Source organism: Equus caballus, chromosome 23, assembly GCF_041296265.1.
Source record: "Equus caballus isolate H_3958 breed thoroughbred chromosome 23, TB-T2T, whole genome shotgun sequence".
Taxonomy (NCBI): Eukaryota; Metazoa; Chordata; class Mammalia; order Perissodactyla; family Equidae; genus Equus; species Equus caballus.
Window position 1 is genome coordinate 11618632 of NC_091706.1, and position 27466 is coordinate 11646097.

At 45.0% G+C, this 27466-nt stretch overlaps 2 protein-coding genes across 43 annotated transcripts in view; both read right to left on the reverse strand.

The window, feature by feature from the left end:
• Positions 1-245: 245 nt before the first annotated feature.
• Positions 246-21837, reverse strand: LOC111772065 (heparan sulfate glucosamine 3-O-sulfotransferase 4-like). 23 transcript variants are annotated; one of them, XR_011431713.1, is made up of 6 exons: positions 21392-21837; positions 20760-20804; positions 20606-20653; positions 14828-14880; positions 1780-1898; positions 246-1634 (listed from the first exon to the last, which is right to left on the reverse strand). XR_011431713.1 is itself a non-coding variant. In XM_070249000.1 (4 exons), exons 1-3 carry the CDS (start codon positions 21677-21679, stop codon positions 20612-20614), a joined length of 375 nt encoding a protein of 124 aa, XP_070105101.1. In that variant the 5' UTR covers positions 21680-21837; the 3' UTR covers positions 246-1898; positions 20606-20611. The 23 variants fall into 23 exon arrangements, 10 of the variants coding, with proteins under 10 accessions (XP_070105101.1, XP_070105107.1, XP_070105103.1 ...); XR_011431716.1 differs by having other exon boundaries at positions 20760-20820; XR_011431707.1 differs by having other exon boundaries at positions 20606-20804.
• Positions 21838-22183: 346 nt separating this feature from the next.
• The window catches only part of LOC111772066 (ATP-binding cassette sub-family D member 2-like), a 77926-nt gene continuing 72643 nt past the window's right edge, over positions 22184-27466 (reverse strand). For 7 of the 20 annotated variants that reach the window (XR_011431682.1, XR_011431680.1, XR_011431679.1 and 4 more), the window contains 2 exons: positions 24730-24779; positions 22191-22492 (listed from right to left, as the gene is read on the reverse strand). The gene's annotated coding sequence lies outside the window, so the exon portion shown is untranslated. Of the gene's footprint in view, positions 22493-24729; positions 24780-27466 lie in introns of all 20 variants that reach the window. The other 13 variants (XR_011431692.1, XR_011431694.1, XR_011431698.1 and 10 more) reach the window with 8 other exon arrangements.

Genomic DNA, 27466 nt, shown 5'->3' on the forward strand with positions numbered 1-27466 from the left:
AGCAGCAAGCCTTGTGAGTAGATAGAAAGAAAAGATATAGTATCTGCTTCTGGGGCCTCAGAATCCAGCTGGGTGAGATCCCATACACACACACACACACACACAGACACACACACACACGCACGCGCGCGCCCATATCTTAATTTTCAGCTTACTTATCAAGCAACATGGAGATGAGTGTATTATTTGGGATATCACTTAGGATGCTTCAGCCTGCAAGTAACAGAAGCCGGGCTCAAGTTGGCTCAAATGGTGAAGACGTTTATTATCTCACAAACTATCCGTTGAGAGGTAGAGCAGGCTCCAGGTCCACAGGGGTGTGGCATGGCATTGCCTTAGGGATCCAGGTTCCTTCCATGACTTCTCAGTTGTCCCGATGCTGGTTCCACTCATGGTTGCCAGAAGACTTCCAGTGGTAATCTGGGCTTCAGCTCCTAGGCTTGGAACACTAAAACCTTAATTCCTTGTAGTGTACACTGAGAGAGAGTTTAGGCTACCATAGCATTTTCCAGGTTGTAGCTGTTTTGTTTACTTTCCCCTGGTTTCCCCACTATGACCTCCTTAAGGGACGTGAAATGACTGGCACTTAACACAGAGTTGGGAGAAGTACTTAGGGAGTTAGTAATGATGTTTGCCAGATACTTCTGGGTCTCCCTTCTCTGGACCCAGAACTTTTGGTTGAGTGGAGTTATGTGACTAGATCTGGCCAGGGAGTTTGCTAAGTAAATAAATAGTTGTAAGTGATCTGTGTGAAGTATGAGGTGAGGTTATTTGCTGTTTAGGCTTCTGAGAAAGGAATTAGCGACATGAGGAAAGAGAGAGGTAAGAAATGACCACTATGGGAAACGTGATGGGCATGTATATGAATAAAAAATGGATGGATGAGTATGTTTAAATTTGTAGAGGAGCACTATATGTGCATTGATTGGCCTTTTGAGGGAGATAATTTTCCTCTGGATCCTTGACCTGGCTCCTGGGAACTTGGCCTGAACCCGTTCTCTACTCATCTGCCTCCTTTTTCATCCCTTTCAGGTTTGCAGTAAGCATTGGCTACTGGCATGACCCTTACATCCAGCATTTTGTGAGACTGTCTAAAGAGAGGAAGGCCCCTGAGATTAACAGAGGCAAGTGACCATCCCCCTCCCAGGATCTCCTCATCAGCCGAGAGAGAGGCCTGAGGTTTTAGGGACTCATTCTTAGAGAGTTCCGGTGTGCACTCTCTCCACTAGTATACGGAGTGCTAATTTCCCAACATCCTCACCAACACAGTGTATTATGGAACTGTTTAATCTGTTAATCTGATACTTGAAAAATGCTATAGTAATTTTATTTTATATTCCTCCTATTTACAGGTAAGATTGAAGATCATTTTCATATGTTTAAAAGCCATTCATATATCTTTTACTGTGAATGGTCTATTTTGCTGCCTTATTAAAGTGTTAGTAACAGTATTAGGCTCTGCAAATAATTTCCATCAAAGAAGTCACAGAATTTTAGACAGGAGTGTGGCGTAGCCTCAGCCAGACTGAGAAACTGACCAGGTAATTCCTGTGTGTGCTGGAAATCTTGGCCCTAAGGATGGATCCTGAGGTAGGTTCTTTCAGGAATACAAAGAAATTTTGAAGTGGAGGTTCCTGAGAATAAGGACATGGTATTTCCTTTGAGCTGAGGGTGAATCCAGGCATCCGTAAGATTGGGTGAGGCCTGGCAAAGAGGCCTTAAGCCTCCCTCCTGTGCTCTTGAGGCACATTTCCTTCGGAATGCTGCAGAGGGACGCACCATGGCACCTGGGTTTGCCTCTGTACTGGGGACCTGCAGCCCAATAGGAGAGTGCTTCCCAAACAGTGTGTGGTGAGGATCTCTTTTCCCCAATATCCAATCCATTGTGGATGACATTTCTGTAAAATACAATAAAAATGATTTACTAGCAAAATAAAATGAATAAGACATGCAAAATACAAGCCAAAATTATTTATTAGTAGATTCAACAGGCATAAGATTCCTGTGTCAAATTGCAGTAAAACTTTTTTTTTAAAGATTGGCACCTTGTGCTAACATGTGTTGCCAGTCTTCTTTTTTTTTTCTTCTCCCCAAAGCCCCCCGGTACATAGTTGTATATTCTAGTTGTGCCTCTGGTTGTGCTATGTGGGATGCCACCTGAGCATGGCCTGACGAGTGGTGCCATGTCCGCACCCAGGATCCAAACCAGTGAAACCCTGGGCCGCCAAAGCAGAGCATGCGAACTTAACCACTCAGCCACAGGGCCAGCCCCACAATAAAAGTTTCTAAATGCCACTCTCAAATTTTGTTCTTAAAATAGTCACACTTAGAGCAGCCAGCCTTACAACACAGACAGACTTTATCTTCCTTTGTTCTTCTTTATTTCTCATCTCCTTTGCCCAGCTCCCCACCCCAGAGCTTAACAAGTCAATTTGTTAGACAAGCATTCCTCCCCCAATCTGTGATGCCATGTTACAGACACCGAGGCTCTAACCTATACGGGGTGGAGATGACAGGAACACAATAAGAAGTGTGGCTTTCTTTGCTTCGACACTCATCCATCCAATATCCTGACCTAAAAATATTATTTTCCATGTGATCTTGCAATTTCGAGTTTTACCACAGAACTAAGTAGCCTTTACTATAGCTATGAAAAGGCACACTTCCTAGAGGAACATTTAGATCAGATGTTTTGATGTAAAATACTTGTCTTTCGTAAGTAAAATTATAGTGCATTTTATTTTTCTTAGGATAGTTAATTCTGCCATTAAATAGATTGTACTTACTTTGGTTCAAACGGCTGAAAAAAAAAGAAGAGAATTTAAAATTTGCTATTTCTCCTATAAAGTCACGGATAATCCGCTGACCCCGAGGAAGGGCAGAAGTGCTCTGTTTGGCTCTCCTGCTGCAGAGAGCTTTGCAGGGATTATTTCTCATTGCTGAGTGACAGCTTGTTTCTGTCTTTCTCTGTTAGGATATTTTGCTCGTGTCCATGGCATCAGGCAGCTTATAAAGGCATTTCTACAGAAGATAGAATGTCAGTGCCAAATTATAAACCTGGGGGCTGGGATGGATACCGCCTTCTGGACATTAAAGGTAAGTTAAAATCCCCCCTCTTTTTTCCCCAGTTGTTTAAATTTGATTTTGTGAAGATTTTCACCATATTCAAAACTTTTAAAACTATATTAAAAGGGATGCAGTGACAGCCTGTCTCCCACCATTGTCCCCACCTGCTTGCACACCCCCCACAACCCCCATCAGCCCCGTATCTCACCGGGGCCCTAGTGAAGGATATGTGGGTTGTTTCTCATCTTTTGCTGTTACAAACAGGGTTATAAAAAAAATCTTTGTATATATTTCCCCCTGCATGTGTGGAAATATATCAGGAGAGAAAATTCTGCCAGTGGAATTGCTGAGACAAAGAGCACATGCCTTTGTAATTTTGATAATAACTAAGATTTTATTGTCAGCATAGCAGCGTTTAGGTAAAATTTCTCTGGGCAATGATAATATGATACAAAGCCCTTTTGTAGCCAATCTGTGATTTGATCCCTTACCTGCTCTGTTAGGATTCAAGAGCAGGTGTAATTGCATTCACAGGACAGGAAACTTGGGTCTCATTACTGGCAGAAGCAGGACTAAAGCACTCGGCTTTGACTCCTGGGGTGGAATTTTGCCTTCAAACCTTTGCCCTACGAAGATTCCACTGATCGTATTTTCTTTTTTGTAGGTTTGTACAGATTTTTTTAGGGTCTTCTATCAGGTCAGTCATGTGGCAGTAATGGGTATGTGCATTTCCCCAGATTTCTCCAGATGTACACCAAGATAAATTAGAGTGTGTGGGCATAACCCGACCTGCATATCTGTTTTGTCCCTAATCAGCTCACCTGATAAGATGGTCTTTAGTCATCAGAGCTCCCAGCCTTTCTCTTACTCAAGCGAGAAGTCGGTGGCATCAACATGGTCTTAGTATTAAACGTTTGCCTCTGCATTCTTCATTTAGGATAAGATAACTAACATTTCTGAGGTGTTTTTACATACATGGCCTCACGAATTAACATGAGATCTCTGTGAGAGGGGAGAGTTTTACACAGATGGGGAAAGTGGGGCTGCGAGAGCTTGTGTCTTTCCCCAAATTGGATATCTGGTGGCACTGGAATGTGGAACAAACATTGGAGCCCAGCTCATCGAACTGCAGACTCCTTCCCCTTTCCTCTACACACAGCCCTGTGGGTGTTCCAGCGGTTCTTTTCTGTAGGTTGATTGTGCCTGTGTAACACGGGGACCATGGTGTACCAGAAGGAACTGGAAGAGAATGCAGCGTAAGCGAATGTGCAGTGTCAGTGTTCACAGGGGCCGCTGGAGAAATCCCTCCTTTGGGCCTGACACCTTTTTGACTGGTCCCATGGTTTGGTTTTTTCCCTGTCTTGCAAGTGAGTTAATAATTAATAAATGTGAGATTTTTATTTCTGAGCAAGGTACACAGAGGCTTACGTGCTCCTTCCAAGGAAAAGGCTGTCTGGCAGTAGTGAGGAAGGAGAGTAGCACAGGGTCTGAAAGTCTTTTGTGGAAGTTTTTTGTTTTGTTTGATAATCATATTGGTCTGAAGGGATTTTTTAAAATCTAAAGTTCCTCCTTTTTTGAAAAACAATTATTATGTTTGCTCTTTTGGAGCCGAGGTTGCATGGGCCAAATCCAGCCTGCCACCTATTTTTAGAAATCAAATTTTATGGGATGCAGCCACTCCCATTTATTTCCATATTCTCTGTGGCTGCTTTAGCACTGTGACCGCGGAGTTCAGCAGTTATGACAGACCGTCTGGCCTTCACAGGCTAAAATACTTATTTCTGACTCTTTACAGAAAGTTTGCTAATCCCTGTTTTAGAAATATATGTGCTCCTATAAAAGAGTGAGGAAAATGTTGTCTGTTGGTCTTGTTGTCTCATGCACCTCCCACCTTGGATGGTCCCCTGGCTGCCCCAGCACAGGATTAGCTGTGAGTCAAGGCTTTCTGCTGTCACTACTATATGAGTTTGGTCTGTATGATCTCAGGGGCCCAGGACTGGAGGGTTGAAGACTCCCATCTTCGGGCAGCGGGCAAGAATAGGGCAAGGGAGAGCTGGTATTGTCCCAAACAGAGAATAAGGAGTGAGTGAAACTCTTAAGGGGCCTCAGTTGTTTGGTGTCTCTTGAATTCTGTTTCTACAAACTGAAAGGTCAAGTACATAGGGGAAGGATTGTCAATTTTGCTGGCCTGTGAAATGGTCGGCCATGTTGGATCTGCTTTGAGACTAAGTGGTACCCTTCCTCCTGGCTGCTCCTGGCTGCCCTCTGGTACTTATAGTCAGTCTTGGGTGTCTTCCCTGCCTCCTTGAGACGTGTGAGCTACTTGGGAGTGGAGTGTCAGAAGGGCCTAGAGAATCACAGACTAAAAAGTGGAAGTATCACTTCCCACAGCCATTTTGCCCTTTTCTGAAAGCCGAGAAAGAGGATGTCTGTTTCTTAAAAGCTCCAGGTGTGCCTTTTGGAAGCTTCCCTTCCACAGTGCCCTCTTATTCAGAATCATTGGGAGGATCAAGTGAGCTACTGCAGGGAAAGCTCTTTACAAAGTCAGAAGACCCATTTGAGTTGTAGGACTCTATGCTATCTGTCATTCATTTGCTTTTAATTGCTCTCTTTGTCTTCTGGAATTTTAGACTATCTTTAACTTTCCATACCCTGTGAGTAAAAGTTCTTGAAAGGTCTCGTAGAATTTCCTAGAGAAAGTCAGGAAACCCCTTAATGGGTTTCACTCACTCCTTATTCTTTATGACAATACCGGCTGGCTCTCCCTTGCCCGCTGCCGGAACATGGGAGTCTTCAACGCTCCAGTCCTGGGCCCCTGAGGTCATACAGATCAAGTTCACGTAGCAGTGGCAGCAGAAGGCCTTGACTCGCAGCTAAGCCTCTGCTGGTGCAGCCAGGGGACCACGCCAGGTGGGAGGTGCGATTTCCACACATCCTCTAAACACGTCCTCCACGGATCTTCAAATAGATTACATAGCCCTACTCTGCTGATAGGCGGGAGCTCCTCTGATGTCAGGAAACTGTCTTGTTTATTCCTCCCCCCACCCTCCGCCACTGCCTCCCTCGTACCTTCCTTTCCTTCCTTTCTTCTCTCTCTCTTTCTCTTGCCCCATCCTTCCCTCTCTCCCTCCCTCTCTTCCTTCCTCCTCCCCCACCCCTCCAGATCCCCTAGGACTTTAACTGAGGACTAGTGTCTGCATAGGGTGGGGGAGCTGGATCTCACATTTCTGACACTTGCCCTTAGGGGTCACCTTCCTACTAGGAAATGCTTGCTCATGATTTCCATTCCCATCATGCTGTCCCATCAGGGGGTCTGCTGCCCCTCCATACTGCTCTCCATCTCTTACTACTGTCTACATAAATGGTTCTCTCTCCTGCCCAGTTGCTCAGGGCAGAAACAAGGGTGCCATCCTTACTCCTCCTTTTTCTTTATCCCACCCTCTATTGACACCACCACCAGGTTCTGGATATCAGCAACTTTCTTTTTAAATAAGTAGTTCTGTATTTCTGGAATATAAGCACAGATGGGAGCAGGGATGTTAAAAGAGTACTAGGCCAGAAGGTGGGCAGGTGGGCCAGGTTGTGGAGCACCCAGCATCTTAGCTCAATCTTAGAGGTGGGAAGAGCTGCTGCAGGCAACATGAAGTGTGTCGTTGAAAGAGATCAGAAAGGGATGTTGTTAGAGTCTGTGCAGTTGGGGACAGAGCGGAAGAGGAGAGGATGCCTTCTAGGATAGTCAGCAGGCAGGGCTGAGTGACTGATCAAACAGGGTGGAGACGGAGAGAATTCTAGGATGACCAGTGAGTGACTGTGGGGAGGAGGGGATAGTACCACCCAGCTAGGGAAGCAGAAGGGGGAAGCAGGGCCGTGTGTGTGTGTCTCTATGTGTGAGGTTTTCACAGTTTTTTTTTTTTTACTGCAGCTCACAGTAAAAAATAAATGTATATCCCAATCTAGCACCCACATCTATGTACTGATGTCTAAATAATAAGGGCACACACATGGTGCTTACTAGGTGCAGGCCCTGTTCTCTCACTCCTGTATTTCCTCATTAATCCTCACAACCCCACGAGGTGGTATCATTTTCTCTACTTTTCAAATGAGGAAGCCTTGGCTCAGGGAGTTTAGTGACTTTCCCAAGGCCTCAGAGTGAACAAGTGGTGGAGCTGGGATTTGAACCCTGTCCGCCCGGGCTGCAGAGTCCCTGTCCTTTACCACCCCAGTATACTCCACTGTCAGAGAAAAAAATAAATATATTACAAAATAGTACTTACCCTCACCTCATGTGATGCTTTCTGATATTTGCTATTTTATTTCATTTCATCCAAAAGATTCTTGTCCATACCCACTACACTGATTTCCTGACTCTCTCTAATTGGTCTCAAGCTGCTTCCTGTTACATCCTACGTCCAGAGTGCCTCCTGCTCCTCCCCACTCCATCCCAGTGGACGCTTCCCCAGTTCTGGCTGCCCATTACTTCTTGCCTAGGTGACCACAGTAACCTCCTAATTTTTTGCGCCATCTGTTCCTCATACTGAGACCAAAGTAATTTAGAAAATGCATTTCTGACCATATCATCCCCTGATTTAAAATCCTTAAATACCCCATTGCTCCTCGGGCCTTGGTACTTGGTCTGTGAGGATGATCAGTGAATATATGACTGAATAAATAATTATAAAGATAACTGTGTTTTTTCTCAGGATGAGGGTCTTCTCCCAAGGAAATATTTTGAAGTTGACTTTCCGGTGATAGTCACGAGAAAGCTACACAGCATCAAGTAAGTGTGGCTTTGGCCAGAAGAAAGAGCCTGGTAGAATTCAGAACCGGCCTTCAGTAGACAGCAGGTCTGAGTGCCAGAGACCTCATTTTAGGGCCCTGCTCTCCTCACTTGCTTTCTTGCCCCGAGACCCTCATTCCAGTGTGTCTTGCAGTCTTCAAAATGAAAAATACCCTCCCTTGTGACTCTTCTCTCCATTAATGTAACTTCTCTGAACACTTAAAAAATGACCTATCATAGTTTAGTAATCTGAATTAAAATTCACATAATGTGTATTTTGTTTACTTCTTTATCCCAGGGAACAGAAAGGTACCTGGTCCAGAAAAGATATGTAGTAAATATTTTTTGAATGAATGAATGAATGGGAAACTGAACTTAATCATTTATTATATATGAGATATGTGGGGGCCATTCTGAGTCGAGGTTTCAAGGAGTTTGCAAAGTTGTAGATGATGAGTTTGCTCATCTTTGCCGAGAGCTTTGCGTGTCAAATGCTTCTCTTGGATTGTCTCATTCAATCCTCAGAGCAGACTCATGAATTAGTGCTATTATTAGCCCCTTCTTACAGATGAGGAAACTGAGGCTCAAAGACGTTAATTTGCCTAAAGTCACCTGGCTAGGAAGGGGTGGAGCTGAGCTTTAAACCCTGACTTCAAGCCCAAGGTCAAGGTTTCTCAGTACAGTCGTGTGTCCCCTAACAGTAACAGGGATGCGTTCTGAGAAATGCATTGCTAGGTGATTTCAGTGTCATGTGAACGTCGTGGATTACACTTACACAGTCCCAGATGGTGTAGCCTACTATACATCTGGGCTGTATGGTGCTAATATTGAAGGACCACTAGCACGTATGTGGTCTGTGGTTGACTGAAACGTCATTATGTGGTGTGTGACTTAGTTTTAACCTGTACTCCCTCCTTTTAAAATTATTTAAATAAAATTTTAATTCTTATATTTAAACATTTTAATAAACGCAAAAGTTTCTACCTGTCCTTTAGAGATGTCTAATCCTCACAAACTGGAAATATTTTTCAAGTTTTTTCTTTTCTAGTTTATCCTAGGAAAATAAGTTTTTTACCCTTTCCAAATATAAAATTGCATTTTACATTAAATAGGCTTTTTGGATAATATATGGCAATTCTGATGCTCTGGGAACTGCAAAGTACTACTAAGCTTGTTAAAACTCTGAGTGAAGTAAGAGTAAGTAGGCTCTAAATCAAGGCCAGACACGGTTTCCTGGGGTGAAAAACGCAGTGGCGTTTGTGTATGGTTATTGGTATAATGAATTTGGCTCTCCGATTTCTGATTTTTTACATATTCTTCATTGAGGGAGTGATCACATAAATGTTACTGAACTTTAGGTCTGAGTGAAAGTCAATTTTTGTTATCTGTGAGAAACAATAGCTATCTTAAAAATTTTGTTTGAGAAGAGGCAAGAAACTTGGGATGACCTGAAAAACGCTGGAACATTTGGAAAATGCGTGCTAGCCTATCTGTAGCTATTTCTAAGTATTTTCATGATCAGTTTGCAATTTGACATCAAATTCTGAGTGTAATGCTTAGCTGACCTAACCCGAGAGCTGTATCCGCTGGATTTTTGCTGTACGTGGTCAAATGTAATTAAACAGAAGGCCTTCTGTAGTGGCCCTTGCTTTGAACAGTAGCAGTATACAAGTCCCATCTCTGTAGTGGGCCTCTGCATTTTTAGAGTAAATGAGCTACTTGACTTAGCCTTCTCTCTCCCATCTTCCCATAGATTCAAGTCTCTCCTATCAAAAACCAATTTAGACTTACATTCAGAGGAGACACTTCAAATGGGTAAGTATCCTTGACCTAAGTGATACAGTACGGACTATGTAACTGTTTTGGCTTTCCCCCCTTTCCTTCTTAAAGATGGTCTGTATCTGTGGGCATGTGTGTGCATACGCGATGTCATACAGCATGTGCTTCTGCTGATACATTTAGACTTTTATTGCAGTTACCATGGAGGAATTTAGAACCATTGCTCGTAGGACTCTTTAAATGTCCATAGGTCCCCAATCTTAAATCTTTTTAAAAAAATTTAAATTAGCTGCCAACATTTCAAAAACAGGAGATTTTTCATGGGAATCTTGATTTCCAGCTTTCCTTGGAAAAGTTACATCTGGCAACATTAGACCCGAACTCCTACGTGGCAATAATTGAGCAGCGGCCGCCTCGTTGGGAGGGGTCGTGCGTTCTCCACTTCTGTCCTCACCCCTCTCCGTTGTCTTATACCTTACCTACTTCCCTCACTTCTGTTACCTCCTCAGCCCCTGCAGTCAACTTTTCCCCTCAAGTTTTAATTATGAGTGTTTCCAACAACACTTCCTCATTTCTAAACCTTTCAACTTATGGTAAACCTCTTCCAGAACCTTCCATCATTTTCAGTCTTTGACAGAGAGAAGATCAATGGGGTTATTAATAATTCAGATCAGGGCTGGCCCGGTGGCACAGGGGTTAAGTGTGCATATTCTCGGCGGCCCGGGGTTCGCCGGTTCCGATCCCGGGTGCGGACATGGCACCTCTTGGCAAACCATGCTGTGGTAGGCGTCCCACGTATAAAGTAGAGGAAGATGGACATGGATGTTAGCTCAGGGCCAATCTTCCTCAGCAAAAAGAGGAGCATTGGCAGTAGTTAGCTCAGGGCTAATCTTCCTCAAAAAAAAAAAAAAAAAGAGGTCAGAAAACATGCTTAGAGAGGATGGTCTTCTCGGATGGTCAACACAATAACATCAGGAACATCACAGCTTGATAAGCTGCCTTTTACACACAGCCACAGTGCTTCAGTCCTTCTTTCCTTCTGGTAATCACATTCACAATTAAGTTTGTACAGAAAACATCTCCCCCATCCTTGGTTTCCCTCATACAGTTGGAAGTAGAACCTATTCAGGCTTTGCCGTTTGCTGGCTTCTTTGCTTTTCCACACTTTTGCTATCATTTTCTACATATTTGGTTAATATTTGTGTCAGAATGGTTATCTGTAACAAAAGATCTAATACTTTGAGTTCCTTTTGATGAAATAACATAGAAATATATGAAATAGAAAGTAAAGACCCTCCATAATCTCACCCACCCCCAGAAGATAAGCACTATTCAGTGTGTTCTCCTACAGATGAGCAGTATACCCAGAGACAGGTAAATAGATGCACACTTAAATGCAACCAGGGCCTGGCACATAAGAGGTTCAGTACTCTTGTTTTGAATGAATGTATATACACATCGAATAAACATATGTTGTAGTTCACTGTGTATTTGTTGAATGAATGACTCTAAACTTCTATATACAAATATAGATTACATGTAACTTTAATTAACAGTGAATAATTTATACATACTGTTTTGCAACTTGCTTTTTTTCATACCCAGTAAATCATGGCTGTCTTTTCATGTCGGCCTGTAGGAATCTACTTCATTATTTCTAATGGCTTTATAGTACTCCTTTGCGTGGAAATTCCATTTACTCTCTTTCCTACTAATAGTCATTTAGATTGCTGTCTTTTTTATGTTTTTGTATTAAACAGGATTATAGGAAACATATGTATATGTGCATATCTGCAGGAACTGTTTGCTCAAAGAATTGGCCATTATGAATTTTAGCTACTGCCCAACTGTTCTTCAAGACCTTTTTATGAATTCCTACTTTCACAAAGGTGGGTCAAGATTCTCTTTCCCTACACCCTCACTTACACTGGGTATTATTTTCTAAAATTTCTACCAATCTGATAGGCTGAAATGATGTCCTATTATTTTAAAGCTTTCTATCACTTTGAAGGCTAGTGAGGTGGATGGAGTATCTTTCCTTAGTTTTATTGGCCTGTCTGGCCGCATGCCCAGTTGGATGAGCGGTGTGGGATAGGCTGCAGACAGACCAAAGAAAAGACCTGGAGATGGCAAACAAGACATAGGGGTTTATTAGGAGTTACTTACAGGGAATGTCCAGTGGTGGCCGGCTAGATGGAAGTGTGCACCTGCTACCTCAGGTCGGGAGGGGGTTGCTTCTATAGGAAGGGGCACAAAGGCTATATGCTTGTCAAGAGGAGCTGTCCCTGTTACGGCCAGCATTCCCAGGAACAGTAGTTCATGTGGAGGGGCTCTGTGTTTCTTTAAGACACGATGGTCTTTGAGTGAGAGAAGGTAAGATCCAGGCTGGCCAGGCCCGGGATCCTTACAAATTTCAGCAGCTGGGCGTCCTGTCCAAATGGTTGGCATCCTGCCCAGGATGACACATGGCTCTTAAAGGGCACTCAGGGTAGTGCCCCTACATGGCTGTTGGGATGACTTTGTAAATTTCCTTTTTTATTTCCTTTGCCCTTTTTTTCCCAGTTGCATTGCTTCCTTTTATTTTCAATTTATAGGAACCCTTTATGACATAAAGATATGTTCTTTGATGAAGGTCCCTTGTCAACCTTTCTATTGCAGATGTTTTCGTTAATCTTTTATTGATTTTGTAACTCTGTGTGTGTCTTTTGTAGGCAAATCCGCCGGCCGTACAAACTATTGGGACTTCCTGGCTGATTGTGGTGTGGATGTTATAAGTACCAATTTGCTGTGTGCTTCCCCGCTCCTTCTCCTGTTCCTCTTTATCCCCGCTCCTTGTTCTCTTCCCCTTTATCAATAAACTCTGATTGCTTAAACAACCAAATAGCCTTGGTGGTACCTATCATTCCTCACCCTTTGTGGCTGCGGACAACAGCAACCCTAACTAGAGAGTGTTAAGGAAAAAAAAAAATCAAGCGCCTGCTTTTAATTCATGGCAAATGGGCTGAAAAGCTGATTTAGTGAATTATAATTTTAGATTGAAATTCCCAAGGCAGTTATAGAGGAGCTTGTCAAACCACAGAAACCAATGGAATCAAGAGATGACTTGAACAGGGCAGTGGTTCAATCCGTTTCAGAGATAACATCCATTATGCAAACCCAAAACCTTTAACTTTCTAACGTACAACCCTAGCAATCTCTCATTCACCTAAAGTCTCAAGGCCCCTCTCCTGACTCAATTTAAAATGAAAAATGCCTGGTATGACTTACAAATGTAAAAATAATTAAATCATGTTATGATGTCTGGGGAACACCAGTGAAATTGGCCAAATCTCATCATAGTTTGATTTCAAACATAGTTTGATCTCAAATGGGAGTTTGGCAGGGTCTTCTAGAACAGTCCTGCCTTCTCAAATGCCTTCAGCTCTGCAGAAAAATGGAAGGCAAAGCATGCCCTCAGCATTCTAAATGCCTCAGTCCCTCTCCAGGGCAGGCGGCCTCCATTCCTACTGTGGGCTCAAGAAAACATCAGCAGGAAAGCCCGCAGAGCCTGCCCCCTTCCATACCCCGTCCCCTTAGTGGAGAAGGCTGGCTGCAGGTACCCCAGGAAATCAGACTCTTCTCCTCCTTTGGCTCAAGTTACAGTAGACCAAATTCTGGAATCTGGTTTGCATTATTCTCTGGAGAGCTACTTAAGAGCTGCTTAAGGGCTTGAAATCCCTTATTCAGACATAACCTTGAAATAAAAGATGATATCCTAATGAAAAATGCATTACAGCTTTCTCTGTTGGGCCTTCCATACTGATAGGCAGGATAGAAGGAAGGAACTAAGAAAAATGAAGAAGAAAAGCAAAGGAAAATTAGGAGACAAAGAGGAGAGAAGAGGAGGAAGAAATTTATGTCACATACTCTGCGTGGGGGCACTTTAAATGCCATTTCAGTTCATCCTCACATAATCCCTTGCAAATCAGTCATATTGAGCCCATTCTGCAGATGAAGAAATTGAGGCTTGGTGATATTAAGTAACTTGTCCAGGGTCACACAAAGAGGATGCAGTGGATTCTGACTCAGAGATACAAAAACAGGCACCAAACAATGTTGCCTCTAACTGCTCTCTTCCTTCCTCTGAAGGGTCTAACAGAAGTTTTTTCTAGAACCATAGTATTATAGTGGGTGCATGGACCCTATGGAGACACTGTAACCTCATGAGATAAGAAACAGATTAAAAAAATGAAAGAAACAAACAGATTAATATAAGTAACCTGGCATCAAATAAAACTATCTGGCAAAGCAAAACCAGACCCAATTTTTCTAACTCTCAGGTCATACTCAGTCCACCTGACCAGAATCTGTTTTATAAGTAGTTTATATGGGTCAAATATGGGACTGCTGATTCATGAGTGAACAGCTGAGAATTTTCCTGCCTTCAAGAAAATGTTCATTGGGAAGAAATGAGATAGTTATTTGTGAATTGTCTTTTTCTGCCTCAATGCTTCTGTTTCTATCGGGCTCCTTTTGTTGGGGTTGCAATATATCTGGGAGTATTTCCCCCACGCTGTTGCAAAATCTGTAAGAGGGGGAAAAAACTAAATTAAAATAGCACATGGAAGCCATAATTCTGACAACTACAAAGGGTACGGGTGTGCCAATTACTTTCTGAAATGAGTTTAAGCCAGAGTCACAGACTGGTAGCCAGCTGGCTGTATCCAGCCCACAGGTGGGTTTTGTTTGTCCGCAGTCCTGGCCCACACCACGCTTTGAAGAAATTTCGATCTGTTGCCAACATTAAGAACCAATTTCACGTCTAAACCTGGCTTTGCAGTTTCTCTTACTAAGTGGAAGATTTGATAACCCTGACGCCACATTTGCACGTGGAAAAGAGTAGCTGGAACGGAGCAGTGGCTGCCGGTTTAGACAGAGCATGTGCATCCCAGTTTCTCCCCACCTGGTCTATTTCATTCATTTATATAATCGCTGTGGGCCCAGAAGGCATCTGAGTTGCTGACCCTTTGTTTAAGACATTAAGAAGATGTAGATTGCAAAGCCAATCATTATTAGACTTTTCCCAAAAATATTCCCAATAAGAGACTCTTCAGTCAGTATTATGATAGCAGTGATAGAAGGTAAAGCATATGAGACCAAAATGATTTGAGAAATGGAAAAACCCAGTAGTTGGGTCCATTTGGTTTTCTGCTCTAGTATACTCACTTTTTGTTTAGAAAATACGTTCACTTTTACTTCATTTACTCCTTCCAAAAATCCTGCAAGTAAGAAATTACTCTCAGATCAACAACCTGAAACCGAGTGACCTTAAATAGGTTATCCAGCCAGGATCATCCAACTATTAAGTTGCAAAACCAGGTTATGAACCCAGTTTTAGCCAGCTCCAAACACTGTGCTTTTGTAAACCCATGAGGCTTGTTTCCACCTCAGGGCCTTTGTACCTGCTGTTCCCTCTATTGGAAACCTCTCCACCTAGATCTTCACATGGCAGGATCTTACTCTTTCATTTCATTTACATCACCTCCACAGAGAGGTTTCCCCTAACCATTTGACTTAAAATAATATCTGTGCATGCACACACACACACCCCAATTACTCTCTAGACTCCTGCTTCTCAAAGTGAGGTTCAGGGATCAGCAGCATCAGCATCAACTGGGAAGTTAGAAATGCAAAGTCGGAGGCCCCTCCCCAGTCCTGCTGAATCAGAATCTGCATGTTAACAACACCGCAGGTGATCCATGTGCATTTCACGTTTAAAAAGCACTGCTCTACAGGAGCCCTGCCCAATGGAAATACAATGGGAGTCGCAAGTGTCATTTTAAGTTTTCTATAGCCACATTAAAATGGTTAAAAGAAAGACTCGTTCGTTTGCTGTCTCCTCTACCACCCTACTAAAAGATGCCATTTCCACAAGAACAGGTCCTCCCTCTGTCTTGTTCTCCACTTTATCCTCAGTACCTATCCAAACAGTACTGGGCACCTGGTAAATGTTATCGAATGTTTGAAGAATGAAAGAAGGAAAAGACATTCTAGTACTTTCTGTGTGGCAGCGTGGTACAGGGAAAGAAACCAGCACTCTGAAATTGGACAGATGTGGTCAACTCAACCACTGACCAGCTGAGCAACCTTGAGCAAGTGGTTCACCCTCCAGGAGCCACCTGTAAACCAGGAATGTTGCTGTTTAACTCACAGCCTCATCATGACACCCCAATGTGATAACACATCTATAAAGCAACCACCACCACAATCACAAGGGTTCAAGAAATGCCAGTGCCTCTCCTCTGTCTTCTTTCATTCTTTCCAGATACCATGTGTGAATAACTCTGGGGACCACTTTCCTCTGGGAGGCATGAGCATGACTATTGAAGCTGTTACCAGCGCACTGGGTTCTTGTTGTCCCCCAGGATAGAAATCAAGAGAGACAACAAATGGGAGTAGAAAAGTAAAAGTTTATTAGTTTGTGCATAAGGGAGGCACAAGGGAGCCAGCCACCTGCCCCTTTCCCTTCCACACCGGCCCCCTACTTCTGTAGGGATGTTTGTTATGTTATGTTATCTTGATAACCCTTGGGAAGAGGCCATGAGGGCGAGGCCTGGTCACCTGTTTCCCTTAGTTGTCTATCTCATTCATCCCCTCCTCTCTTGTCACCAAGTCAAGGTTAAATTCCAGCTGGACCTGAGCAGAACCTGAAACTTCTGAAAAATCGAAATCTTGAAAAACTTTCTACCAGGGACTTAACTCTCAACCCTGGCGTTGGGAGCCCCAGCTCCCAGCTTTCTCCAAGCCTTTGGCTCTTGCCTCCATGGCTTGCCTCGTGCTGGTTCAGGGACTAAGTGCCCAGGTTGAATGGGACTTGACTAAATCTTATAAGTATACTGACACCTGCAGTTGGGCTCTGCACCCTTCTCCAGGCCCACTGTCAGTTTGACACTGGCTTTACCATCATGGGGGACAACCCAAGCATCCCCGGAGACTCACCACTTGGGTGAAACACTTTCAATTGGATGAGTTATGCCTCAGAAACTCCATCTTGGAGAATACTTGAGTGGTTTCTGTGTGCCTTTGTGATGTAGTTGGACAGGTAGATCAACCTATGTCATTTGAGGTACAACCCAATTTCTCAGATATCAAGAGCAACTGTCCTTAAAAAAATCCTTGCAAGACTGGGAATGCAGCTCTAGAGACAGTTCAGGTTCCACCCATTTCAGTTACCTCAAAGAGCTTGCCAACCCTCCAGGGAATATCTAGTCCATCATTAATTCCTAGGACTGAGGAAAAAAAGTAAAAAAGGAAGGAAAGAAAAATGGCCATAAGAGCAGCTTAGCCAAAAATCTAGTATCTTGAGTGTCTTCTCCACAAAACATTAGTAAAAGGCCTAAAACAAAACTTGGATTCATAGCCAGGGAGCTTTGTATTACTGTACCTGATTCATAGCTGTAATTTTAAAACAATAGCTGTGGAGTTTTTCTTTGTCTCTATGTGTGCTATATGTGTAATATTTTATCTCCAGATGGTATAATTTCTAAAGAACTATATGCAGTTGGCTTAAAGTAAGCACTTACATAAATTATTTCTAAATGGAATAGAAACCACCCAAATGTCTTTCAAGTTAACATGATATGAAATAATCTTTGGTAAAGAGAAGCTTAGTTAAGTTTGTTGGTTTGATTAAAGTAAGCATGTCCTTAAAGTTATCAACATTGGATATGATGCAGACAGGCAGCCTAGGTTTACTAGTCAAATAAGCCCATGTTATCCTTGTTCCAAATTTGTTAGCAAAGTAATAACTTAAAATGATGGCTAATTTTGTCTAATGTCTCATGAAGTTTTGCAGGCAACCTAACTAATTATTGGGAACAAGTAAACTAAATAGACACGAAAAAGATAAGAGTGTTGGGTGAACTTTTTAACAATTATGTGTTATGGCATGTGTATTTAAAATCACTTCCAAAATATTTCTGTTAACTTGAAACTTTGAAGTTTTGCCAGGTGAAATTAAATGATAAAAAACTCTTTAGATATCTGGGTAATTTTCAAATACAGTAACCTATTGAAACATTGTCACTAAACATGTCTAAGTTTATCTACTTTTGGCTTCCTATTACAGAGAAACTAAAATATGCTTAGATGTTGTATTCTTTTAAAGATTGTACTATGAAATAACATGTTTTTAGAAATTATAAAAAGCGCTTAGAATGCTAATATAAAAGATAGTACCTAATTGCTTACTTTTTAGTTTTCACTAAGGTCTGTAAAGGTTCAAAATTCTACTAAAAATTAATAAGGAAAACATCTTCGTATTCAACAAAAGCCAGGTGTATGCTTCAGTAAAGAAGGTATAAACAATGGAAATATTTTTGTTTTGTTAAGAAAGATAAATTTGGGGCCGGCCTGGTGGCGCAGTGGTTAAGTTCGCACATTCCTCTTTGGCGGCCCAATGAAGACAACTTGAAACCATGGAGGGTGACTTCCCATTGCCCTGGAGCTGAGTGGTTTCCAAAGCAAAGTGGTCGTGGTTACTGTACAGTCTGTAAAGCACGAGGGAGACCACAGCTCGAGTCGTCTCTGTCACTTTGATGAGTTCTGCCATGGCAGCCAGTTGGCCTGCCACAAGGTCCCATCCCTTAGATCAGTTTAAGTTTTCTGCCCAGACACTGTGTATCAGCTCATACTGAAAGATGTGTTGTGGCTTTACCCTTTTAATTGGGGGAGGCGGGTGGAAGGAGGAAGGAGTGGAGGGTTCAGCCTACTCCCACTTATTAATCATTGGCCTGTGTCCATCCACCAAGTGAGGCTTGCTTCTCTGTAGCTTTAACACACACATCCTAATCCATCCGTCTATCTTGCCCTGAAAACCAAATGCACATGGTCTCATCTCAGATGTGTTTTTAAATCACATTAGATTGATGGCATGAGAGAAAGCAAAACCTAGATTTAAACATAACTGGAGTGACAACAGAAATAAATCTGCTAGGGCTGCCTAGTTGGATATGAGGAAACCCAAAGCCAGCTGCGCTGGGAGCAGCCCTAATTTCTTCTTGCTCTCCCTCTTGCTGAAAACACAGCAACCAGAAACACTTGCAGAATTAGTAGGCTATTGGGAAGCACACCAAAAACAAAAAGAAATACAAAAACAAATAAATGGGGGTAAAATTAAAGTCTTTAATTAACCTGTGGATCTCTAACTACTCAAACAGTAGAGTAAGATTTCAGGCAGAATACCTGGTATAACCATTTAAGTATAGATGTCACCATTTAAAAGATGGAGTTGTACCAGGGAACCAAGAGGTGTCTTTTACTGGTTTGAATCAATGCCACTGTTTCTTTTTCTACAACAGAGTGAGGTTGTCATCCCCTCTTCCTACATGGGAGAAAGAGAGGAGAGACAGAGCTAATGAAAATCCCACAAATGTCCTCAAAACACTGCTGTCCCTTGTAAGGCTGGAGAGCTATCCAAGGCCAGTCCCAGCACACTCAGCAACTGTGGGTCCAAGGGGATTCTGGGAGTCTTCTCAACAGACAGGTTTGGGTGGCTAATGATTCCCTCTATGTTGGAGAGATTCTCCTCCAGCACTTCCAATCAGCACCACTGAGCATCATAAGGGTCTCGCATGGGTGAATTTCTGGAGTAGCAGATCGAGGACACAGAGAAACCATGTGGTCCTCTGAAGTGAGGATCAAGGGAATCTAGCTCTATCCATGTCTCTTCAGCGTAACAGTTATACGGCGGCTACCAAATATTGACACCATGCCCCAAATATCACAAGTGATGGCTGAGAGAAACATAAAGCTGGAATGACATCTTCAGTAACCATGTCATGATAGCGAGGCCAGTTCATACCTTCTTTTCCCAACAGCACTATTTAAGAACATGAGAAAATCTGGCATCTTCTATCCTTTCATTCAGAAAATTCTCCAGACCCTACGATGGGACCTCCTGATATGCATTCCACCATGCACCCTACATCAACTTCAAGTCACCTGAATCAAACACCCCATCTCTATTTCCAGCTGCCACAAAGCAACACAACACACATTGGAAAGGTCTGATCTTCAGGCCTTCCTCTCCCCCAAGGGGCATCTGACACTTCTCACAAGATACACAGCTTTGAAATTAGAACTGGAAAAGACCACAGTGACCCTCAGAGGGCTGAAGCAACCCCATAGCAGAAATCAGAACATTCCTACAACCAACAATTAAACAACCAAAACCTTCCCAAACATCTCCTCCTTTCTCTGGTTGGCTGTTGTTGCATTAATCATCCTAACACCTTTTGTAATTCTAATCGCAAACTGGAAGCCATGACTTGCCATGTTATAAATACTGATTTCCCAGTTCAAGTAGGCATTGACTGGTTTCTGTTTTGATAGGAAGGGGCTGTTTGAGGCCTCCTAAAATGTTGCAATTAGTTAGTTCTCGCTGTTGAAATAGATAAGATATTGACAGACACATTTACTGTTTCCATTTAACCGGCTGGAATGTTTATGCCTAAATGTACTTCTCTCAAGCTTTGAAAGCATAAGGCGTATTTTTTAAAGTGGAAGAAATCAATCAATACATATTATATATTCATATATTATATTACATAATACACACATATAGTAATATATATTATTATATAATACACACTTACTATATATTTCTGAAGTTAGGTTATTTCTAAAACTCTTGCAGGCTGTAATTTAAACTTAGAAAACACATCTCTTCAACAGCAAGGCACCTTGTCAGGAAAAAATCCTTATTTTACCTATTGGCCTTGTGAAGATGATAATATCACTTTAGCTGATAAAACCTGTGTTTGGCTGACAACTCCAATTAATTACTGAGATGCAACAGAGATGGGACCAGCCATCCAGATGTTTTCCAGAAAGAGAGAAAAGGTGGGGGGGGGGGAGCAAAGGATGTTTGCCTTTGGGGCATCTGCTCCAGTGTTTTTTAAATGTTATGGCTGGCAAGAAAGCCGGATTACTAATTTATTTTACCTGCACTTAACTTTCTACTCTCCTCTCCTTTCCCTCACCGCTAGGAGACTGTGGAAGAGAAGGGAGATGAACATCTGTTGCGAAGGAGGCGCCGGTTAGAAAGGGCAGGGGTGCAGGATGTAAAGACTCTTAGGGCACCGACTGTCGTGCAGACCTTGATGCTCCTGATGCCAAATGAACCCAGGGTTCCTGCAGCCACCTGGGGATAGAAAGTCCTGGAGATGGGGAACATCCTCAGTCTTTTCTAGCAAGCCAAAACTCACCAGCGTCATCTTTTTAACTGTTCCCTGTTCATTTTGCTCTAACCTGAAAATACTAAAGTCGGATTTCAGACACGCAAATACGTTTGAGGGCGATTTTGAGAGATTCCAGGAGAACTCAAAGCCCTTCAGTCAATCTAGCTATCCTGCTTCATGCCTTAGCGTCCCCAACGCAGCAGAGCAAAGCCCCACAAGAGCCTGGGCTGGGAAACACCCCGCGGGCACCTGGGCTGGGGATTCCCAGGCGTGGAGCTAGGCAGCTTCAGAAAGCACCTCTCTGGGTGAGGAGACTGAGGCAGGCAGGGCAGTGTGACACCAGCTCCCCTAGCCCTGAAATACAGTGATCCCTGGCCAGCCTCCAGCCCTCTCCGCGCTCCCCCGAGCAGCCCCGGCAGGGTCCGCAGAGGCCTCGTGGGGCGAAGGACTCTCAGAGAGGTGCCTGGATGTCGAAGGGCGTGGGAAGCCGCAGCTTTCCCTCTGGGTCTTCCCCACGCATCTATCCCCTGCGCCGAGCCCAGAGTCCTACCTGTACCACTCTAGCCCCTTTTCGTAGTTCCTGTCGAAGAAGCGCGGCTCTATGCCCACCGCCCACACCTCCGGGTGGACTCGGATCGCCTCCAGCCGCGCGGGTGCCTCCTTTCTTGACCCCAATGATGAGCACCTGTGGCAGCTTCTTCTCCCCATAGTTAGGGGTGCTGAGGGCGCCGCCCCTCTCGCTGCTCCCATTGACCGCTCTCTGGCCTGCGAGCTCGTCGTGGGTGGTGCTGGACTCCTGCGCTTCCCTCTCCAGCAGCACGCTCTGCGCCGTGATCATCTCGCCAGGGGCCACCGGGGTCCGGAGCCAGGTGTCCCGAGCGCCCCCGCTGCCGCTCGCCAGCCCCCAGCCGTCGGCCCCGAGGGCAGGGGGCTGCTTGGAGGGCTCCGGGGGCTCCCCGCGGCTCGCGTTGTCCGGCGGTGGCGCGGACGGCTGCGAGGGGGTGCCGAGGCGCACGGGGGGCGGCAGTAGACAGGGTGGCGGCGGGCTCGGCGGCTCCTGCAGCACCACGGGGAACTGCAGGGTGCCCGAGCCGCCCAGGAGGCTGTAACACAGGTAGGTGACAGACAGGGACAAGGCGCAGAAAAAAAGCAGCTTGCGCGCCAGGCGGCGGCGGCGCGGCGAGAGGTGGAGGCGGAGGAGGTGCGGGCCACGGGGTCATCGCGGCTCCGGGCTCGCGGCGGCGGCAGCAGCCCCCGGCGCTGCCCCGACACGGTTTCAGCCGCCGCCAGCGCCCCCGCCCACCCCCCCATCCCCCCATCCCCCCCCCCATCCCCAGCAGCCCCGCCAGCCGCCCAGGCTGCGTGAAGCGACGCCACTGCACCCCCGGCCCTGGCCGCTGTCTCGCTGCGCCGGGGAAGAGCCCGGCTGCATGATCCCCCTCCCCACTCTTCCCGCGCAGTCCGGGTGGCCCCCCACCACCCCCCTTGGCCTCCGGCAAGGGGACCGAGGGGGGCGCGCGGACCCGCCGGCTCCACCTGCTCCGTCTGCAGCGCCCCCGCTTCCCCGGCTCCGACGCGACTCCTGCTGCAGCCTCTGCCGCCGCCGCTGCGCCCTGTTGCAGCCCCGAGTTCCTTCCCCGCTGCTAACTTTCTGCGGAGAGAGAGGCGCGGAGGGGAGGTGGAGGGGCCCGGGCGCGCGGTCCCCGCCGCCGAGGGAAGGGGGAGTGCGCCTCGCGCGCGCCTGCAGGGGGGACGCGGAACAGAGGCGTGCGCTACCCGGCAAAGCGGAGATCGTGCTCCCTCCCCCGCCCGCCCCCCCCCGCCCCACATTCATACTGGAGAGGTTCCCCGCCCAACCCCGCGTGCTTCCCCTCCCCTGGGAGACTGGGACGCCAGTTTCTCCTTCCCTCTCCCGATACTTTCAGAGACTTAGAGCCCGACGCCTGCCGCCAGTGCCGCCCAACAGGAAGCTGGGGGCCACAAGGTGGTGAGCTCTCGCTTCCCCTTTTCTCATGGGACTCCAGGCAAACTCGGTCCATCCGTGACCCGCCCTTCTCCCTCCCTGGACATCCTCCTGCCTTTGACCCAGGAGGAATTTCTTGTCCGTACCAGGTTTCCCATCCCAACTTCCATCTTTCCAGCCTCCCCATCTTAGCTTGAAGCTCCTGATTGGTGGAGCTTCGACACAAACCCCCAAATTTCCTTGCCCTAGAGCTTTTGCCTCTGTCCCGCCACCGGTTGACTGTGCTTTCTGCTCCAAAAGGAGAGGCTGTCTCCTCCTCGACACCCTGAACCACAGATGCACATGCGCCCCTTGGGGGCCATTGCCGCTAAAGGAGTTCAGATTTCCCTGGACCAAAATAGACTGAGACTATCATCGCTCTGAACACCTTAGAAGCAGAAAGAAGTTGTGTTGCTGTGTCTGTGCATCGCTTCATTGAATTAAAAAGTATCTTCTTTGCAGAGAGATTTCCGTCCCTCACCTCCCTCTCCTGGGGGGAATGGTAAACATCAGGCTTTGGAACATTCAAAACTAGACTTTGCTTCCTGTTTCCTTTTGCTCAGGGAGGTAGAGGAAACGCGAGGCTGGAATGGCAGGAAGAGGCAGAGCGGTCAACTGAGGCACTCCAGCGGACTCTGCTTCCTGGGGGCAGGGGCTGGCCCTGCAAGCACCTGGCGCCAGTCTTTCCCAGAGGCTGGCTCCAGTGAGTCCTGTTTACCCTGCTAGCCACCGCTGGGTGCCTGGAGGGTCTGCTTTCGCCTACAGGGCTGATGTGCTTGGCATCTCCGGTTTTGTTTGATCACATAACAGGAACAACGGTTGAAAGAAAATGTATATAATGTCTAAATATTAACTAGATACCTAGTGCCAAAGAGAGAAAAAAATGTTGCTCCAATAACATGAACACAGACTTTTCCCTGAGTGAACAGAAGCTCACGGCTGCTCTCAGCTGGACGTGAGCTTCCTTCACTGCAGCTTCAGCTCAGATAAAGATTATTCCTTTAGAATATATTTTTTATGGTACACCGGAGACCTCTGAAATGCAGAGTCTGGTGTCCTGTAAATCATTTCGTGGAACTAGGGATGCTTTTTCAAACTCCACGCGACTGCACTCCTGTAATGTTAATGGGAAGGGGCCAACTGGAGCTGGGAGCAGCACAGCTTGCCCATCCCTCCTTCGGCTCCAAGCCCAGCTCTGGGTGGTCGCCCAGGAGGGCCCGGTTGCAGCAAATATTGTCACTGCCGTGGTCCATCTCCCTTTCAAAGCTCAGGCACCAGGATGCCCAGCACGTGGTCCAGGGGCCTCCCTACAGTCCCTGCCTGGCTCCCAGACTTCTCTGTGCCCGCTCTCCGCAATCCAAATGAACCTGCTCTGTAGCTAGTTTTACTAAAGATGTGCTTTCAAATTTGGAAAGGTTTTGATGAAATGGTACTAACATTTAACCTAGAGGTGGCAAACTGGTAACAAATTAAGAGCTGAATGTGGCCAGCGCAGTGATATTAAGAAGTTTAAACTGGTTGCCATGTTGCAAAGTTGAGGACTTTCCCAAAAAATTTGGCTATGAGTTTTCTGCTGAAATACTGGATCCAGCAACTTTGGGCCCCTCAGCCAGAACCGAGAGGCCCCCCTGACATGGAGCATGTGCCCTGTTCTTCATGGTGCTCCCCCCAGAGTGCCCTCATACATTTCTGTTACTTGCCTGGATGCTGCTAATGAGGACACTTCCCAGTGTCCCTTCTCCCTCTTGTCCACAGATAGTCCTACTTAAATAAGAGACTCTTGAAAGAACGGAACCCCATTGGTGAAATGTTAGGCCCCACAACTGATGGGGAAGAGATGATTTTGGGGGAGAGGAGCTTTGTAGATTTCTCTCTTGGGCACTTACCTGTTTTGTTCTCCATCCAGGTTTTTTCTGGGAGCAAGTTCTTGAGAAACCTATAATGAAAAGTAGGAGCTATCTACATAGGGAGAACTCAGACTTCGTTCAGCAATTCCCTGGGGGTCTGGAGACTGGATAGAATACTTTTTTCTTTTTCCATTGCCAACACCCATGCCCATTCAGGCCTATGTGAGTTTTTACAATGCTCCTCCAACTGGTCTCCAGGCCTCCAGCGTGCCTCATTTCTCTTCATCGTAGAGGACAATAGCAGATCAATGTTTCTGAGGCATGGCTCCACCAGTGCCCTCTCTGATGCAGAAACCTTCCTCTCACTGCCTACCTGATAGACTCCAACTCTCTGCCTTAGCACTCAAGGGCCTCTCCGCCTTGCATGTATCCCACAGTCCTGCCAAACCGAACAGTACCCACTACCCAAAAACACACATTGCATTCTTCTCTTTCACCTCTGCCTGATCAGATGATGGAGTTGAAACAAAGCCATCATTTGCTAGTTAAGTGACTTTCAGACAGGTCATTTCACCTCTCTGACCCTCAGTTTCTGCATATGTAAGTGATGAATAGTAAGACTCACCTCATATTGTTTTTATAAAGAATTAAATTGACTTAGCATATGCAAAAACACCTGCCTCCCTGCCTGACATGCTGCAGCCACCAATAATTATTCGGACCTAAATATTGGCTCATGACATGCCCTGCTTCTTTTCCTATTAAAACCTTATCCTTGAAAAATAGGCGTGTACCCTTTCTTCAAAACCAGCCCAAGGTGTAAACTGAAGTTCACTTTCCTAAGCCGCTCAGTGACATTTATAACGCCAAGTCTAATGCCTTAGATCGTTTTTTTTATAAGCAAAAGAAGCTAACTCTGCCTAACTTCAGTTTTCTTATTAAAGAAATTGACTAGAAGGATTTATGGTAACTCAGATAACTGAAGGGAATTTTTGAGAAATCAACAAACAAAAAGCAAAAATAAGCTTTGGAAGGCACAATACAGCATAGTGTATAGTTATTATCACTGCCGTTCACCAGATATTGTCAGCTCTTCTCTGGCACACAGAAGGGATGTATCTTCTTGGCCCCTTAAAGTCAGATCTGACTCTGTGACCCTTTGGCGAATGAAACTTGAGCAAAAGTGAGGTTGTCTCTTCCAGACAGAACCTTTCGCAAACAGTGGGAGTGTGTTTTTCCTGCCTGGCAGTTGTGCAAGAAGTTGGATCGAGCCTCTTTTAGCTGCCATCTACTCAATCCTCCAGACTGAGGAACGATAATACAGAGCCAGCCCCTGATGACATGGAGCATGTTCGAGAAATAAACCTTGGTTATTTTTAGCTGAGACTTGGGAGTTTGTTGTGAATACAGCACAACATGGACTATCTGACTGATGAAAACATACATATTATCAATTTCCTCTGCTGTTGACCAAAATGACTTCAGTGAACCAATATTAGAATTCCTTTTCACAAAGGTGGATAAGTGACAGAATAGAAGTCTACACTGTCCCAGTAGTGTAGACAGATACCATATCTTATACATAGCAAAGATATTTCCTCATTTTGTCCTTTACCTGTCAATAAAAAAGTATATCTATAGAAATCTGGAGGTAAAGCTCCAGACAAAACCAACATGGTGACAATGAGGAACATTACATACTTGTAAAAGGAGCAACAGATAAGAAAATAATAATAATGGCTGGGAACTTATAGAACCTTGCATTGAAAGGGATCTCATATGGAACTTAGGAAATATTATAGCTGAAAGCACTACATGACAAAATCTGGTGGATGGAATTAAACAATACTTAGAAGAAAGATATCTTCAATATACTTATCTAAAAAGAAAAATTAGAAACCAATAAGCTAGTTGTTCAAGAAGCTAGACAAAGAGCAAGACAGTAAAGTGAGGAAGAAAGGAAATGATAAAGAGAAATGCCAAACCTTTGTTTCTATTTATTTGCTCTTTATTTCTTGCTTTGGACTGAATTCTGTCTCCCCACCATTCATATATGGAAGCCCTGACCCCCCTTGTGACCATGTCCAGACACAAGGTCTTTACGAAGTAATTATGGTGAAAAGGAAGTCATAATGGTGGAACCTAAATCAGATAGGACTGTGGCCTCATCAGAAGTGGAAGAGATGTCTCTTTCTGTTTCTTCACACGCATACACACACCCCACCATCTGAGGACTCAGTGAGAAGGGGACCTTATGCAAGCTGAGGAGAGAGCCCTCGCCAGAACGTGACCATGCTGGCATCCTGCTCTCAGGCTTCCAGCCCCCAGAATGGTGAGAAAATAAATTTCTGTTGTTTAAGTCACCCACGCTATGGCATTTTGTTATGGGAACCCAAGCTAAGACGCTTATCTTTCACAGTTTGTTCCTAGGTTCTGGTACCAATTCCAATGTGTGTGGGGTTGGGGGTTGGGGGAGTCCCCCACACCAACAAGCAATTCTTGGGACACCAGCTGGGTGTCCTACAACTCAACTCGATTCTGACACTATGTACCCAGAGACAGCATCACATCCCACAGGTTAAGGGTTCAGTCCCACAAGACTGCCCCCACTGCAGGTGCCAAGAGCAAGTCCAGGTTGTCGCCTATGCTTCTGAGCAACTGGCTGTCAGTAGGAGGTTCCCAAGACTCTCTACTCCGGTTCAACGAATTTGCTAGGGCGGCTCACAGAACTCAGAGAAACCTCTTACTTACTAGATTACCTGTTTATTAGAAAAGG

Bases quoted from the DNA above. Each gene is read 5' to 3' on its own strand.
- LOC111772065 (XM_070248997.1), bottom strand. From the start codon at position 21,679: ATGATCACGGCGCAGAGCGTGCTGCTGGAGAGGGAAGCGCAGGAGTCC. The intron at 20,805-21,391 runs GTAGGACTCTGG...TTCTATCCCCAG, and splicing joins AAGGGGCTAGAGTGGTACAG to GTGGCTGCAGGAACCCTGGG.